Raw genomic sequence first — 14,329 nt, 5'->3', positions numbered from 1 at the left:
AGTTCTTCAGAATCAGTAAATTCTCTTGACAGGGCAGTGAGATTTTTCATTTACGGCATCCTCCCAAGTGCTTACATCTGTTCAAATTTCAGCTTTATGCAGCATTGAAATATCAGAGAATGGTCTGGGTTGGAAGGGACCTCAAGGATCATGAATCTCCAACCCCCCTGCCACATACAGGGCCACCAGTGTTTAATACTAGATCAGGCTGCCCAGGGCCCCGTACAACCTGGCCTTGAACACCTCTGGGAATGGACGGGGCATCCACAACCTCTCTGGGCAGCCTGTTCCAGCACCTCACCACTCTCTGCATAAAGAATTCCCCCGACAACCAACCTAATCTCCCCTCCCTCAACTTAACTGCAGAACAAGGGGAAATGGTTTTATCTACCCTTTCTAAGAGTTGACTTCCCTCCTGTTTGTAGGCTCCCTTTAGGTACTGAAAGGCTGCAATGAGGTCACCCCGCAGCCTTTTTCTCCAGGCTAAACAAGCCCAGTTTGTTGAAGTAGTGGAGGTCTTAAAACTATTGTTTTTAGAAAATAAATTGAGGTGAAAAAAGGCTTGAATTGATACCTGTTTGCAGATAAAGGAGCAGTGTGAGTGCAAGCATGTTACAAGACATAAAGGAATCCATATGAGACGAGATTATATAAGTGGTTTTATAATCCCAGTGTGCAAGGGAGCACTTGATTTTTATGTTCATTTAGCTTGTGATCAAGGCTGATTGTGAAGGAAGGATAAATCATGGATCTGAGGAAACTGCTTTTCTTTGGATTTGTTATCAATGGTTACTTTTCACACTTGATGAGACAGATATGGCATAACTTCTGCTGCAAGGAACACTTTGTCTATTTAGCAGGAAAATCTATAGAACTAGACGGTAAATGTAAATACAGCTGTCAGTAGAAGATATTACCTCTTCTTAAGAATTGTGAAACTGTATTAGCTCTCTTGTCAGTGTGTTAAACATTTGTTACATGTTCCATGAGCAGCCAGAGCTCTACATTGTGTGTGTTAGGTGGGAAGTGAACAGAAAGTATAGTTGATTTGCAGTACAAAAACAAGTGCTTAAGTAGTAGTGCTAACAGGGATTAATGCTACTATTTAGTACTTAATGGAATCACTGCTACTTCCGTTAGTAGTTTCTATACTGAATGTTAATGCTATAGGTGATCTGTGTTAACTGGTTTGGAGTAGGTAAAAACTGTTATGTTGTTTCCTGAAACCAGAACTTTTATGGTCTGTTCTGATAAGAGTAGAGAAGAAACAGGTCAGCCTTGAGTGAACTATGAGGAAATTGCTTCAGATAATTGTAAAGGTCAGTGTAGGCAAGGTATATTTTCTTATAGTGAAATAGAATCTTCTCCTAGTGAGGACATTACCGTTTATTGCTAGCTATGGGCTGTTGCTGTAACATCGTTTTTATAGCCTGCTGTGAGTCATGCTAAACTACAGCTCAACTTAATATTTTATCTATCACAGTATGTTGTTCTGTGTTCCTTATTGCAGTCTTTGAAATGTCTTGTCTTAGAGAATACAGTTGCAACTCACGGGTAATGTCTTTAATACTTTTTTTGTCTGACTCCCATTATCACAGTTGTTTCTCAACCTATTTCAAACACAAATATTTTTGTTACAGCAATGATTAAGGTTTACTGCGTGGGGTTGGAATGCAGCCTTGACAGCTGGTTGTGATCAATGCAGAAAGCTGCAAAACTTGGTTTGCCTGATAAATAGTGCAGAAGTAGCCATATGCTCTTTAATTTTAGAGCAGTTGAACAAAAAAACGGTTTCCAGACAAACATCTGATTGCCAAGCAAGATCATAGCAAGAGAAAGGGGAGCTCCAGTAAAATTAGAGAGATTTCTTTTTTTCTTCAGAAATAAAGTTTTAATGTGAGCCACTGTCACATTGAAAGTGCAGTGAGGTTAAGAAGCTTAAGTACAATGCATTGTGGTAAGGACTCCTACTACAAAAGAAAAAAGCAAACCCACCCCAAGCAGTAAGAGAGAAGCTTCAGGAACCAAAAGCAAGAATTAGTATAAAATCAATGTAATGCTGCATACCTGCAAGTCAATTCTAGATTGACTCATTTCTCTCCCTGAATCTTGATAATTATTGCTTCATTTGAAACACTTGTTCTGCTATGTTGATGTTTCTCTTGCTTTTGAGAGTGTTTCTGTATGATTACGGAGATTTTGATTCTTGGGAACCAAATGGGTTAAGGACAGTTGTAGAGAGTTTGATTCTTGGGAACACAAGGATTAAAAACAGTTGTAGCAGTCTTCCAGAGCTTTTTCATTTCTTACAAGATAAAGCAAAGATTCTCTTGTACTAAGAGACAAATAAAATGTTAGGTTAAGTGAGAATAACGGGACTAGAGATTATAGCAGGTTAGAAAAAGATACAAAGAATAAATGCAATTGACAGAGTAGTTTCAGGAGTTCAAAAGGACTTTGTGTTTTTAGCACTGCTTTTCGTCAGCTTGCTAGTGAATTTTTAAGTATATGTGAAAACTGTGTAAAAGGAAAATGTATCATTTCTTTAGGTAAATGCTTTCATTACTGACTTGGATTTGTTTTTAAGTGTACTCACCAGTCCATCTGTTAATATTTAGCGTTTGTATGCTTTTGTGTTCCTAACTATTCACTATTACTGTCTAAGCATCTTTAACTTTGGAGTTTGTGGTGAATGAAGGAACTTATATGCTATGCATACAGTGTTTCTCAATATCTTCAACTCTGTTGATGTGCATAGGTAACTACTTATTAATTCTGTCATTAAGTTGCATTTCAAAAATCAAGAATCTTGCTTTTAAACATCCTGTATAAAACTTACAGGCAGTCCTGCATGTTAATCCATTGCCATCTTACTGGTGTCTTTCCAAAGGAGAGCCTACTGATGGAAGTTCTGTAGGGCGGACTGGCAAGGATTTGGATCTCAGCAGAAATACAACAGCATTTGTAGAATAGACAATCAGAGTACATTGCCTAAATGACTTAAATGATCTTACGTAAGATTGTTAATAGTTTTTTTTTTTTAAGATTCATTTGTTGTTGTTTTTGTTTTGTTTTTTTTCCTCTTGGAAAATACAGGCATTTCAGTAGGACTATGGAGGAGCTGGTTCATGATTTAGTCTCAGCACTGGAAGAAAGTTCAGAGCAAGCCAGAGGAGGTTTTGCTGATACTGGAGATCATTCTCGAAGTGTCTCTTGTCTTCTGAAGCGGCAGGCAAGAAAAAGGAGGGGACGAAAAAGGCGTTCGTTTACCACCCATCATCCCTGGGAGACTGGTCACTGTTTAAGTGAAGGTTCAGATTCCAGTTTAGAAGAATCAAGCAAAGATTACAGGGAGAATCATACTAACAAGAAAGACCACAGTGACTCTGATGACCAGTTGTTGATTGCTAAACGCAGGCCTTCCTCAAACTTAAATAACATTAGAGGCAAAAGACCTCTATGGCATGAGCCAGATCTGGCTGTGGACAATTTAGGAAACAGAACTTTGCGCAGGAGAAGAAAAGTGAAACGGATGGCAATTGATCTGCCATCAGAAGTTTCTAATGCACTGACAATAACTCAACAGCAGGATAACAGAGATCAAGAAATGGACAATGACAATAAATCACACCAACATCAGGAGTTTTCGAAGAGCAAAGTGAAAAAGAGAAAAGTAGCTGCAGTTCGACAAGGACCGGAAATCTTGGATGAAGGAGTAGTAATAGAAAATGAAGAAATGAACCAAGCAAATAAGGACAAAATGGAGTATGAGGAGCAAAAGGGCTCAGATGAGAACATGAGTGACAGGTTATTTTTTTTCTTTTTACAGAAACTTTAGATAATATTTGTTTGCTTATGTTTCTATTACTAATATTGGAAATATTTGTGCTTTTTTCCTTTCGTTTCAGAGTTAAATTGCTAGTACAAGTGGCATCTGTTTAACAATCTTCTAGGATTGCTGATGTTTTTTGTTTTCTTGTTTTTTTGACATAAGTTTGCAGTTCTTTAATACAAACTAAGCTGAATTGATCAGGTTAATGGAATCCAGCATAAAATAGTCAGGTAGCAGAGGAGTAACAAAGTAATAGTACGTCATAATTGTTTCAAGGGTAAGAATGACAGAATATAGAAACAATCCTGTTTGTTGTGGGCTTTTTTCCAGAGTATTTCAACTGGAAAAAGTTCTCATACACTCTCACAGGCAAAAATTAAGATTTTCCTAATTTCTAGACACTTTTGCTTTGGCTGTCTCTTCTTCAGAAAGGCTGTCAGTATTTAGGTTTATCTTTTAGACAGTATGTTCTTCTGTGTCACGGGCATAAAAAGTCTGCAGCTTCTTGCTAAGGATATACATCATTTATGAAATGCATAAACCAATTTACAGTTCAGAAACACCTGAGCTTGCCATTAGAAAAATGGGGGAATGATGACCCTTTGACAGTACTCCTCATCCATCCATTCCAGACAGCAGGCATACTACAATGGTAATTGTTTTGGAAGTACTATTTTGACAACACAGTAAGGTGTGTGTCATTTTTCCACCTTACACAAGGGACTTTACCTGCAGGGCCTGATAAGCCTGATTATGTTCATCCTGTGTGTCTGCTTCTCAGTACAGAACTGTCAACAAGAAAGACTCCTATTAGAACGCATAACTTTGATCTAATGTGTGACAGAACTACTGTCTCTGGTTGTGTTTTTGTTGCTTTTTTTTTTTTTTTTTTTTTTTTTCCTCTGGGCATTTTGTTTACAAAATGTTGAACAGCTTGGTTACAGTATAATGGCAGTATTGATAAGTGTCTAATTCCAATTATTGTCTGAAAAGTTATTTGAATTGCTTATACATGCTGGCGTAGTCTCACACCAGCAGATCATAAGCAGTTGAAAAAGTAATGTGAATCTTTACTTCTAGATAGTGTTCCTTATGTCTCAGTTATTAGAACAGAAGCAGTACTACTTGGCAGCCAGTTTAGCTTCAGACATCTCACTTCTACATTGAAGTCAGAGGTATTGCCTCATCAGGGAGCCTTTATAACAATTCCCTCTCTGATACAGGGAATTTGCCTCCCTCAGGGTCAGCACCTGAAGACCAATGATTAGAAATCTTCCTAGGAGCTGGGAACCGTTGCATGTTTCATCCTATGTGCATATGTCACATCTTTTAAATTTTATTTTTAAAGTATTTTCTTACTGTTGATTCCTACTTCTTTTTCTTTGAAGTTCAGGGCTCAATTTTCTGGCTCTCAATGCCGGTATCTGAGTGATTCTGGAGATGAATCCTGTGCAGTTGGTTCTGAGCACTAGGAATGAAATTTCTGATCAGAGCCTGTCTTCCTTTTCCCTTTATCGTTAATGTCAATTTCAGACAAATTCGGTGATAGATGGAGTTCTGGAAGATATTTTAATTCTAATTAAGCTTTTGGTGGTTTTGGTTTTTTGGTTGTTTTGTTTTTGTTTCTGGGGGTTTTTTGCTATTTAAGTCACTGAAAAAAGAAGAAGTCTGAATGTTGCTTTTGAAAATGAGAGCAGTTCAACTGAGTCCTTTAATGCAGGAGATGCTTACCCAGCAGCATGCCAGTTGGTGCCCTGTGACTGCTCAGTTATGGGGGCAGGATTAATTAGTAACCACTAGGCAAGGGGACAGTTTGCTATTAAGAAAATTGTTTCCTTTTCTTTATTTCCACATATGTGTAGATAAAGCTGTGAAAGCTTCTTCAGCATCAAAAGTGTTCCTGCAAAGTTTTTGCTTGCTATTTTTCATTGCTGAAGGGAATCTGTAACTTTTTGTTCATCGACTGCTACGTTGCAATTTTCTCAGGTGGAGTTCCTGCCCTGTCTAACTGCGGCATGAGAATAATGAACACTGTTTGCTGCTGGATATGTTACTGTTGGATTGTTTGTGATTTGATGGTTTTTGTTTCTATTTATTTTTAAACAAACGAGAGGGAAAAAGTAAACCGGCTGGCCCTTCAGTAAGAATAATTGCACAATGAAAATGTTGTATTAAAACAAACGAATGAACTGTTCCCAGAGCAGGGAATAACAGGAAAATTTGGTGGGGAAAAATGAAAGAAATACTGAGGCTGCAAGGATTTCCTACCTTTCGTTGTAACTGTAGTAAGTGGACTGGAAGGATCTGTGTAAAGGAAGTGTTTTTTCTTTAGAGAGATGTGTGATGTAAAACTGTACACACTAAGTGTAAGGCTATTCAAGCTGTCTGTGCAGTGATTAAATTGGTTATGATTGTTAGAGAAAAGTTACTAGCACTCACAGCATCAGAAGGCTTAAGTCTTGATCTCCTTCATGAAAGATAGTTACAGTATCAACACTTGTAATGTCACCTTTCTTCTGCTTAGGACAACTGTGCAAATTAAGCACTTGAGTCTCTTTTGTGTATATTATATAAAAGATGTATGTGTAAGTTTTGCTAATGTAGTAAGAATATATGTAAGCAGAATATGCAGCAATGATTAGGAGAACTTCCATCTTCAAAGTTACGTACATGAGAACAAGAAACTTCATATTGCTTATTGGCTCCTGATACCATATTATTTCACATTGTTGGAATGTTTTCTGGTGAGTAGAGGTGTAAAAAGAACTTGTGCTTTGTTTACACACACAGCCTGTGTGTAGTGTTGAGTAACTGCAGTATTTGCAGCTTTAATTGGAATATATGGTAAATTGATTATTTGTTTTGCCCAAATTGCTTTATGTTTCACTGTAAGTAAAACATCATTAACATTTGCTGAGATTACTTCCTGCTCTAGTCAACAGAAAGTAAATAAGTGATTTAGAGAAATCCCTTGTAGGTGAAACTCAACAAATCGTAATCTGTATTATTAAAAGGAAAGAATATTTTAAGTTTTTAGAGATTTTTTTTTTTTTTTTTTTTTTTTTTGCAATATGTGTACAGTAAAGTATGAAGTACATTGCTTCTGTTGGTTTTGGGTGTTTTTTTTTTGTTTGTTTGTTTTTTGTTTTTTTTAGAGAGAGAACTTGCATGCGTGTTGTATGCAGGCATTCTGATTTTAATGTTCTGACAGAAATTGTGGAGGAGTCATCTGTACCTTGTTTCCTTTTGTGTTTTTTCCTTGTGAACATTTGGTGGTGTTACAACCATTGACCGTACTTTCTCAAGATAACTTTTATTTTTATATATTTTGCTACTGGTGCTGTCAATTTTTTTTCTTTCTCAGTGAGACAATAATATATTGTGAATCCCTAAGCAATGCATTTTTCAGATGATTTGCCAGTGATATTTAGAAAGATAATTTGTATTTTTTCAGATTCCTGCAGTTCACATGCTGAAGGAAGGCGTAGGTTGCTTTTGATTGAGATTTTTCCTATTTTATTGAGCAGTGGTTTTCCAGAATCAAGCTGAATTGCGTAGCATAAGAAAGAAGCAGTGAACATTTGATGGAAGCACATAATAAAATGCATCAATTGTGTCAGCACCTCATAGCAGTCACATCTGGCCTACTGTCAGGGTACCATTAGATTCCTGTGGTTTTATGTGCCAAAAATAATACTCTGTAGTTAATGGAACTAGGATATTTGCAGTTTGATTAAAAATAATAATAATAAAATCCTATTTTCTTTCTGATCTTTGTTGTGCTTAATTTCCATCTGAGCACAGCCTTGTCTCCTTAACGTTTTACGACTGAAAGATCAATTGTTCTTTTGATCTTTTTCTTTCTTTCTCTTATTACAGTGAATCCAGCAGTCTGAGCAGCAGTGATGCTGGTTTGTTTACCAATGATGAGGGAAGACAAGGTATTGAAACAATCTTTCCTTTCACCCCTCAAACAACCTCAGTTGAAATTCCATTAAGTGTTACAAGTTATTCATGAGTTAATTACTGTTTGAATTGCTATTACTGTATTAATGAGCTGAAATAGAGCTTTCGTTCAGGGATTTTGAAATGTTATGAGAGGGCATCCCAAACCCATGACTTAATTTTAAAGAATTGAAATATCAAAAATATAGATAACATAAAAATATTTTGAAGATATTCTAATTATCTAAACTATTTTTTAGTTCTTTCAGCGCTCCACTTTTCTGACAAGACAATGTGATCATAATACTGCCTTTCAGGCTGTTTTTGATGTGGCTTATTCTTTTTTTCCCCATGTTCATGTTTGTGTTTTGTTCTAGAGATGACAATTACTAAACCACCACTCAATTTTATCAGTCTGACTGACAACAGATGTACCCTGTTTTAAGCCTCTCCTCTCTGAAGAACTTGCATTTAAATTAAAATGCAGTAAAGATTTAAAATTTCTTTTAATATACATGATCACGTTATTATCTGATATAACTATTGAGGATAATGGTCGAATATTTTGGTTTTTTGTTCAAGTTTTCAAGTTCAGTTTTCCCTGCGCTATTCTAAGTGTGACTCATTTAACCTTCACAGTGCTAGCATATTTGCCAAACTCACAGTTTAGGAGCCTGCAGTTTTTGACAATATAAAAAGATAAAGCAAAAAGAGTCGCTCAGGTAACGAAGACTTGCTGTGTTATTGATTCTAAGTGGATGGTATTGGAAACTACTGGGTCTGCCTCTTGTTTTGTTACATTAGCCCACAATGCCAGAGGTGGATGTTGGTGGTGTGGCAATAGAATTTGAACCTTCCCACCAGTATCCCATTTTATGTTGTTGCCGTGAGACGGATGGCAGTAGAGGGGCAATCTGACAAAATGGTGTCTGACATGGAAGTGCAAATGAAGCAAAGAGGTGGAATTGAATTCTTCCATGCAGAAAATATTGCATCCATTGACATTCATCAATATTTGCTGAATGAAGACCGAACAGTGAATGTGAGCACACTGAGGCGGTGGGTGGTACATCTGAGCAGTGGTGACAGCGACATGAAATATAAGCTATGTTCTGGATGGTCACGCAGATTTTTACAAGCACAGCATGCAGGCTCTTGGTGGTGGTGTCTGTGCTGAAAAACAGTGTTTTGTAGCTCTATCAAGTAGTGTTATTGTGTTCTTCATATATGTTGTAGTTTCCATGGAAATAAATAGGAAGCATTACTTCTGGAGTGACCTATATGTTTTCTTGTGTTCTTCTGCAGACTACTTGATTTTGTGCAAGAAAATAAAAGCTGGCATATTCTGTGGTAGTGCTTTGTAGTAGCTTCCCATCCATTGGTACCCCCAGGTCTTTTTCAGCAGTGCTGTGCTCAGTCCTTTCATCCCCCAGTTTGTATTGGTAATAGGGGTTGCTTTGACCAGGTGCAAGATTTTGCATTTGGATTTGTTCATCTGGGCCTACTGCTCAAACCTGTCTAGGTCCCTCCAGATGACATCCTATTTTTCTGGTGTGTTGACCACACCCCACAGCTTGGTGTCATCAAAATAGATACTCTGAATAACCTGAATTCTACCTGAAAAGTCTTCAAACATAACTACTATTTGGTCCTGTGAATCCCTTTCTATCTCTTGTTTTTCCCTTCCTCCATCTAAAATCTTCTGTTCTCTAGCCTTTACTAATTTTACTGCTAGTAGAGATCATTACATTTACTGCTAGAAGAGATCATAGGTCATCTGCAAGATACCAGTAAAGGACTTAATTTTCTGTTTTCTTGATATGTTTGTCCTGACAATCATTTGCATGCATTTTCTGTGTTTGGAGAAGGATTCTTTTCCATTCAACAAATTCTTATTTAGAGAAAGTGTGTTGAATTTTATTTTTCCCCAGACTTACGTTCTCATTACTTGTATTTTCCCATTATAGGAAGGAGTGGTAATGTCATTTCACACGAATGCTTTTTGTTCTTAAATTTGTGCATAAAATCTTGCCTTTGTGCCCTATGTCTTTCATAGTCCTGCCTAATTAAAAAAAAAAAAAAAATTGAAAAATGATATGCAGAAAGTTTGTTACTTCATGGAAGAGTTAAAATACATAAAATACATAGCACACCCTTCAAAATCTAACTTTGGGATATACGGCAAGTTTTTTTTCTTGTCTTTGAAGATATTTTCTGGTGTTCCGTCAGCTACCCAGTTTAATAGAGCATGTTTTAAAAACAAACAGCAATTTATTTTAATTGCTGGTATTGTATACGAGGTATATGTAAGATCAGGTTTTCAGTCATCTCGCTTTTGCCTTTGACTCCAAGTATTTAAATACTACATCTAAATACATTTAAATAGTAAAGTGACCAGCTTTGTACTAGAATGCAGTGTAATGCTCAATCACGTGGTATTGTCAGTTTTCATTTAAAATCAACTTTTTCAAAACTTATTTCTAAATGAACTTAATCAGATTAACTTCATTTAGTCACATCTGTTCATGATTGTTTTCCCTTCTTACTAGCCATACAAATCATGAAATTAAGCTAATTATATACCATTATCAGCTGCAAAGAACTAGTTTCACAGTTTTATACCTTTTAATTCCCTGCAGGAGATTAAAGCTTGTTTTTTGTTAATATGTAAAGTGCAGTAACTTAAATGGATTTCCCTGCAGTTATTGCCAAAGGATTAACTAGTTTATTATTGTTTTTCACTATTGTAAATTGGTTTTAAAACATTACATTTTATGTGCTTTCATTGATGGCAGCACTTGTCATGCTATTGAGAAACATTTTCCAAATAGAATTGCCATACACAAGTAATTGTTGTACAGCTATAAAGCAAAAGAAAGAATTGTCCTGACAGTTTTTATGGATTATAACATCTGATTTTTATCTTCTCTGCTCCTCCCTGTTTTTTGGGGGGCTTGGGTGTATGTCCCTACACAGGTGATGATGAGCAGAGTGATTGGTTTCATGAAAATGAATCTGGTGGAGCATGTGGAATAACAGGAATCATTCCTTGGTGGGAACAAGAAGACTCTACAGAACTGGACAGAGAATTGCCCGACCCAGTCTTTGAAAGTATCTTAACTGGTACTTTCCCCCTCATGTCCCATTCAGGGAGGAGAGGTAAGTGACAATCATATGCAAACTGTAGAATCGTTTGGATGCAATAGAAAAATGTCTGTAAAGGGAGTATGTTAAATATTGAGAACATTTTGGAGATGCCAGTTTGCTTTTTGAATTATGTCACTTTTGAGATCTCAGAAATAATCAGAAAACAGTCAATGGTTAGAAAAGTCAGTGTAGAACTTGGCTCATTTTCATAGCCTTTTTGTTGTTGTCTTGATGTTTGCACTGAGAATTAGTAAGTATTGCTTCAAGGAATCCTTAGTAGAGTTCTTTGACCATTTGCTTTGCTTTTTGGAAGGCTTTGTTGTTTGTAAAGAAGAATTAAGTGTTCACTTAGAGCAAGGATTGAAATTTATGTACTTGTTTCATTTTTACTTTAAAATATTTTAAACAACTGTGGATCTATTCTCATGGCCACATTGTTGCAGTGCTTGATTACCTTTATGTATAGATCCACTCTTTCAGGACTGAAGTTGTCAGACCTCACTTTGCTGCCACAGTTTTATCTTACCTTACCTTCTTTCACACCCAAATATAGATCTTTCTTATGAATGGTAGTTACCTTCAAACTATTTCTCTACACATTGAACAAACTGAAATCTTATGAGATTTATTTTCCTGATGCTTGCAATTTTTTCAGTGGTCTTGGTCTCTACATATTCACAGGATTTAATGCTTTGTAGTACCAACAATGTTGTAAGCAGTGCAAAATCGGTTTCCTGTAGTTTGATATGTTTTGCTTATTTAGTCAGTTGGGCACAGAACCAGGATAGCACCTACAGAAAGACTTCATTTTCATTACAGCTTAGCCTTTTTTAACCGCTTCCTCTTCTGTGTTCTTTTTTTTTTCCTGTTAATACTCTGGCTGTATTAAATGTATTTTTGTTTAACTAAAGGTAAATCAATAGATTATTATATAAAGGTAAATATTCTTCATTATATGGTATAGGAAATATGCATAAATGAATCTGTACTTTTTATTTGAAGGTTTCCAGAGCAGGTTTAGTCATCTTCATGGAATGCCAGCAAGAAACACAAAAAAGGCTCCAGGAAACCAAAATGCATTGGTATGTCCTTTCATTGATACTAACATTTCTACAAGCCATTCTTATTGCCTTTTTGTTTGTAAGAGCATACTCCTCTCATTCTTGTTTCCTAATGTTGTGAATAGGTAATGGAAAGGTAAGACTTCTGTGTCACTGCTGTTTCTGTGCTTTAGACTCTCTCTACTACAGTTCTATTTTAATATATTATATCTGAGTGCTAAAATGGCAAAAACAATCCAAGATTGTCCCTCAGTGCTTATTTTGCGCTTTGTGTAGGAAAAGGTATTTTGGTTTTCTTATAATTAACAAAATTTTTAGTATATATATCTTAAGTGTGTATGAAAATATGTTTCTCTCCTCTAAGAAAATCAAACCCAATTCATTTCAATTTTATCTAATACTGATGGCGTTCTAGGATGGGTATGTGATAGTAGCAGAAATGTTAAGTCACGGCTTGAATCAGTGGTTGAGCACCTGGTGGGAAGGCAGGGCCAACCCAGGGGAGCTCAGGTGCATACAATACACCTGAGTGACAGGAAGAGATGAAGCTAGAAACCCCTTCATTTAAGGGTTGGCAGTAGAGGCAAGAGTATCTTGCTGGAGGTCCCTGTGTACCTGAGATCTTGTGAAGGTGAGCAGATTCTTTCCTTCGTGTCTCTGCTCATGACTGTTGCATTTGAGCAAGTCCTCACTTGCTGATGCATAGTACTATTAGCTAGCTTTTTTCTAAACTAAGATTCTAACGAGTTTTTTACAATTTCTTTCTTTGGTGGAAGTCATGAAGAGAAGGAGTTGACTTCTTAACTTAAAATGTTTAAGTATGTTTACTGTAGCACAGTCTACTCCTTTCTTATCAGAAAAGTGATTGGAAGACAGGGAGAGATGTGAAAGACTATCATATCGGGCTATGTTTATTATTCACTGGTAAATACTGCAGCATTGACTTTCTTTGTTATTTGGGAACAGTACATGTTTTCAAATTCTAATTTGTTTTAACAAAAAAAGATAGTTCTGGGAAATGTAAGTTCCATTGCATATGCAAAGAATAAGATGGAACTGTTAGAAATGTAACTTTTTAAAAGAGAAGGTTTTTATAGCCATTGAAACCTCTATCCAATAATTGCCATTTGAAGCAGAATAAGATGCCTTAAAACCTTGGCCTGTGATCTCTGCTGTTAGTGGTCATGAATTAGATGAATGTTATCTAGTTCTTGGTTTCCTATCTACCTATTTTTATTTTTGGTTCAGTGCTTGCTTGAGCATATCTAGGATTTGTAGCCCATTTTCTAAGCTTATTGCAATTTCACTCTGATACTTTATAGGAGCTATTATAACTGATAGGTTAGCTTCATGGTATTGATGATACATGGCTTAACTACCCTAAAAACTGCCTTTTCCTCTAAATTGTAAAAAGGTGATTAAGTTTCAATTGAAGATATACTGTGAATGTATATATATGATAAAAGCCCCTAATGTTTATTTTCTTCTATGCTTTCTAGGTTATCCTTAGCCCATTTTGTCTTCCTGCCGTGATATCTCATATATAAAGATAGTATCATAGTCTGCTTTATAACAAATTCAAAAGCTGATCTACTAAAGACTGATAATTCAGTTTCAGTTATTAAATATATCAGTTACATAGTGTTGTGAAACAAGGTTGACATCTGAATGTACATTCTAAACCACTATGTTTAGACAGGATAGCATAGATAGAATGGATGTGCAGTTGCCTCTTCAGATGCAGAGTTTTCTGACCTCCCTAGCAACTATTTATGTTTGTAGGCACATCTGATGCATCTGTCTTTGCAAGAGCTCATGTACTTCCTTTTAGGCAGTGATTGCTTCTTAAAGAAAATATTTTTAGATACTTCAATGACAAAAAGTAATTTAATACCTATGACATGTGATAAAACAGAACAAGAGGTAATTACTGCTATTAGATGGTAACAGTGAAGAAGAGCAGCAATGCTTTTAGAGAGATTAATATCCTGAGGAAAGAACACTGCATACTCAACTCATTGAACAGAGTTGTGATGTGACTTCTTTCATTATTTTTTTTTTAATAATGGTATCCCTTTTTGTAATCTCATGTCTCTATTGCTGCTTTTACACAGACTTTAAGGGACACACAGAAGAAAATGTATTTTCCTGCGAAGATACGTTTCCTAAAGTACACAGTTTATATTCAGTCTAAAGATGTGTTGTCTGTATCTGTGGAATGTGAGCATAGAGTTAGTGCTTTGTGAGACAGTATGTGTTTAGAACTTTTTTTTTTTTGCATGATTTAGTTAAAGGTTTGTGCATGTAGCAGCTTGAAAAGATTACTGGCTTTGAGAATGCAAAA

At 36.1% G+C, this 14,329-nt stretch overlaps 1 protein-coding gene across 3 annotated transcripts in view; it reads left to right on the top strand.

The window, feature by feature from the left end:
- The window catches only part of GPATCH2 (G-patch domain containing 2), a 100,869-nt gene that overhangs the window by 3,888 nt on the left and 82,652 nt on the right, over positions 1–14,329 (top strand). For all 3 annotated transcript variants that reach the window (XM_052673038.1, XM_052673048.1, XM_052673057.1), the window contains exons 2-5: positions 3,097–3,807; positions 7,712–7,773; positions 10,754–10,936; positions 11,927–12,006. In XM_052673038.1, the coding sequence (XP_052528998.1) occupies positions 3,097–3,807; positions 7,712–7,773; positions 10,754–10,936; positions 11,927–12,006 (1,036 nt within the window). The remainder of the gene's footprint in view (positions 1–3,096; positions 3,808–7,711; positions 7,774–10,753; positions 10,937–11,926; positions 12,007–14,329) is intronic.

This window comes from Tympanuchus pallidicinctus, unplaced genomic scaffold, assembly GCF_026119805.1.
Source record: "Tympanuchus pallidicinctus isolate F22 unplaced genomic scaffold, pur_lepc_1.0 scaffold1, whole genome shotgun sequence".
Classification (NCBI taxonomy): domain Eukaryota; kingdom Metazoa; phylum Chordata; class Aves; order Galliformes; family Phasianidae; genus Tympanuchus; species Tympanuchus pallidicinctus.
The sequence above is the reverse complement of the archived record's forward strand: the minus strand, read 5'-3'. Positions and strand labels throughout refer to the sequence as shown.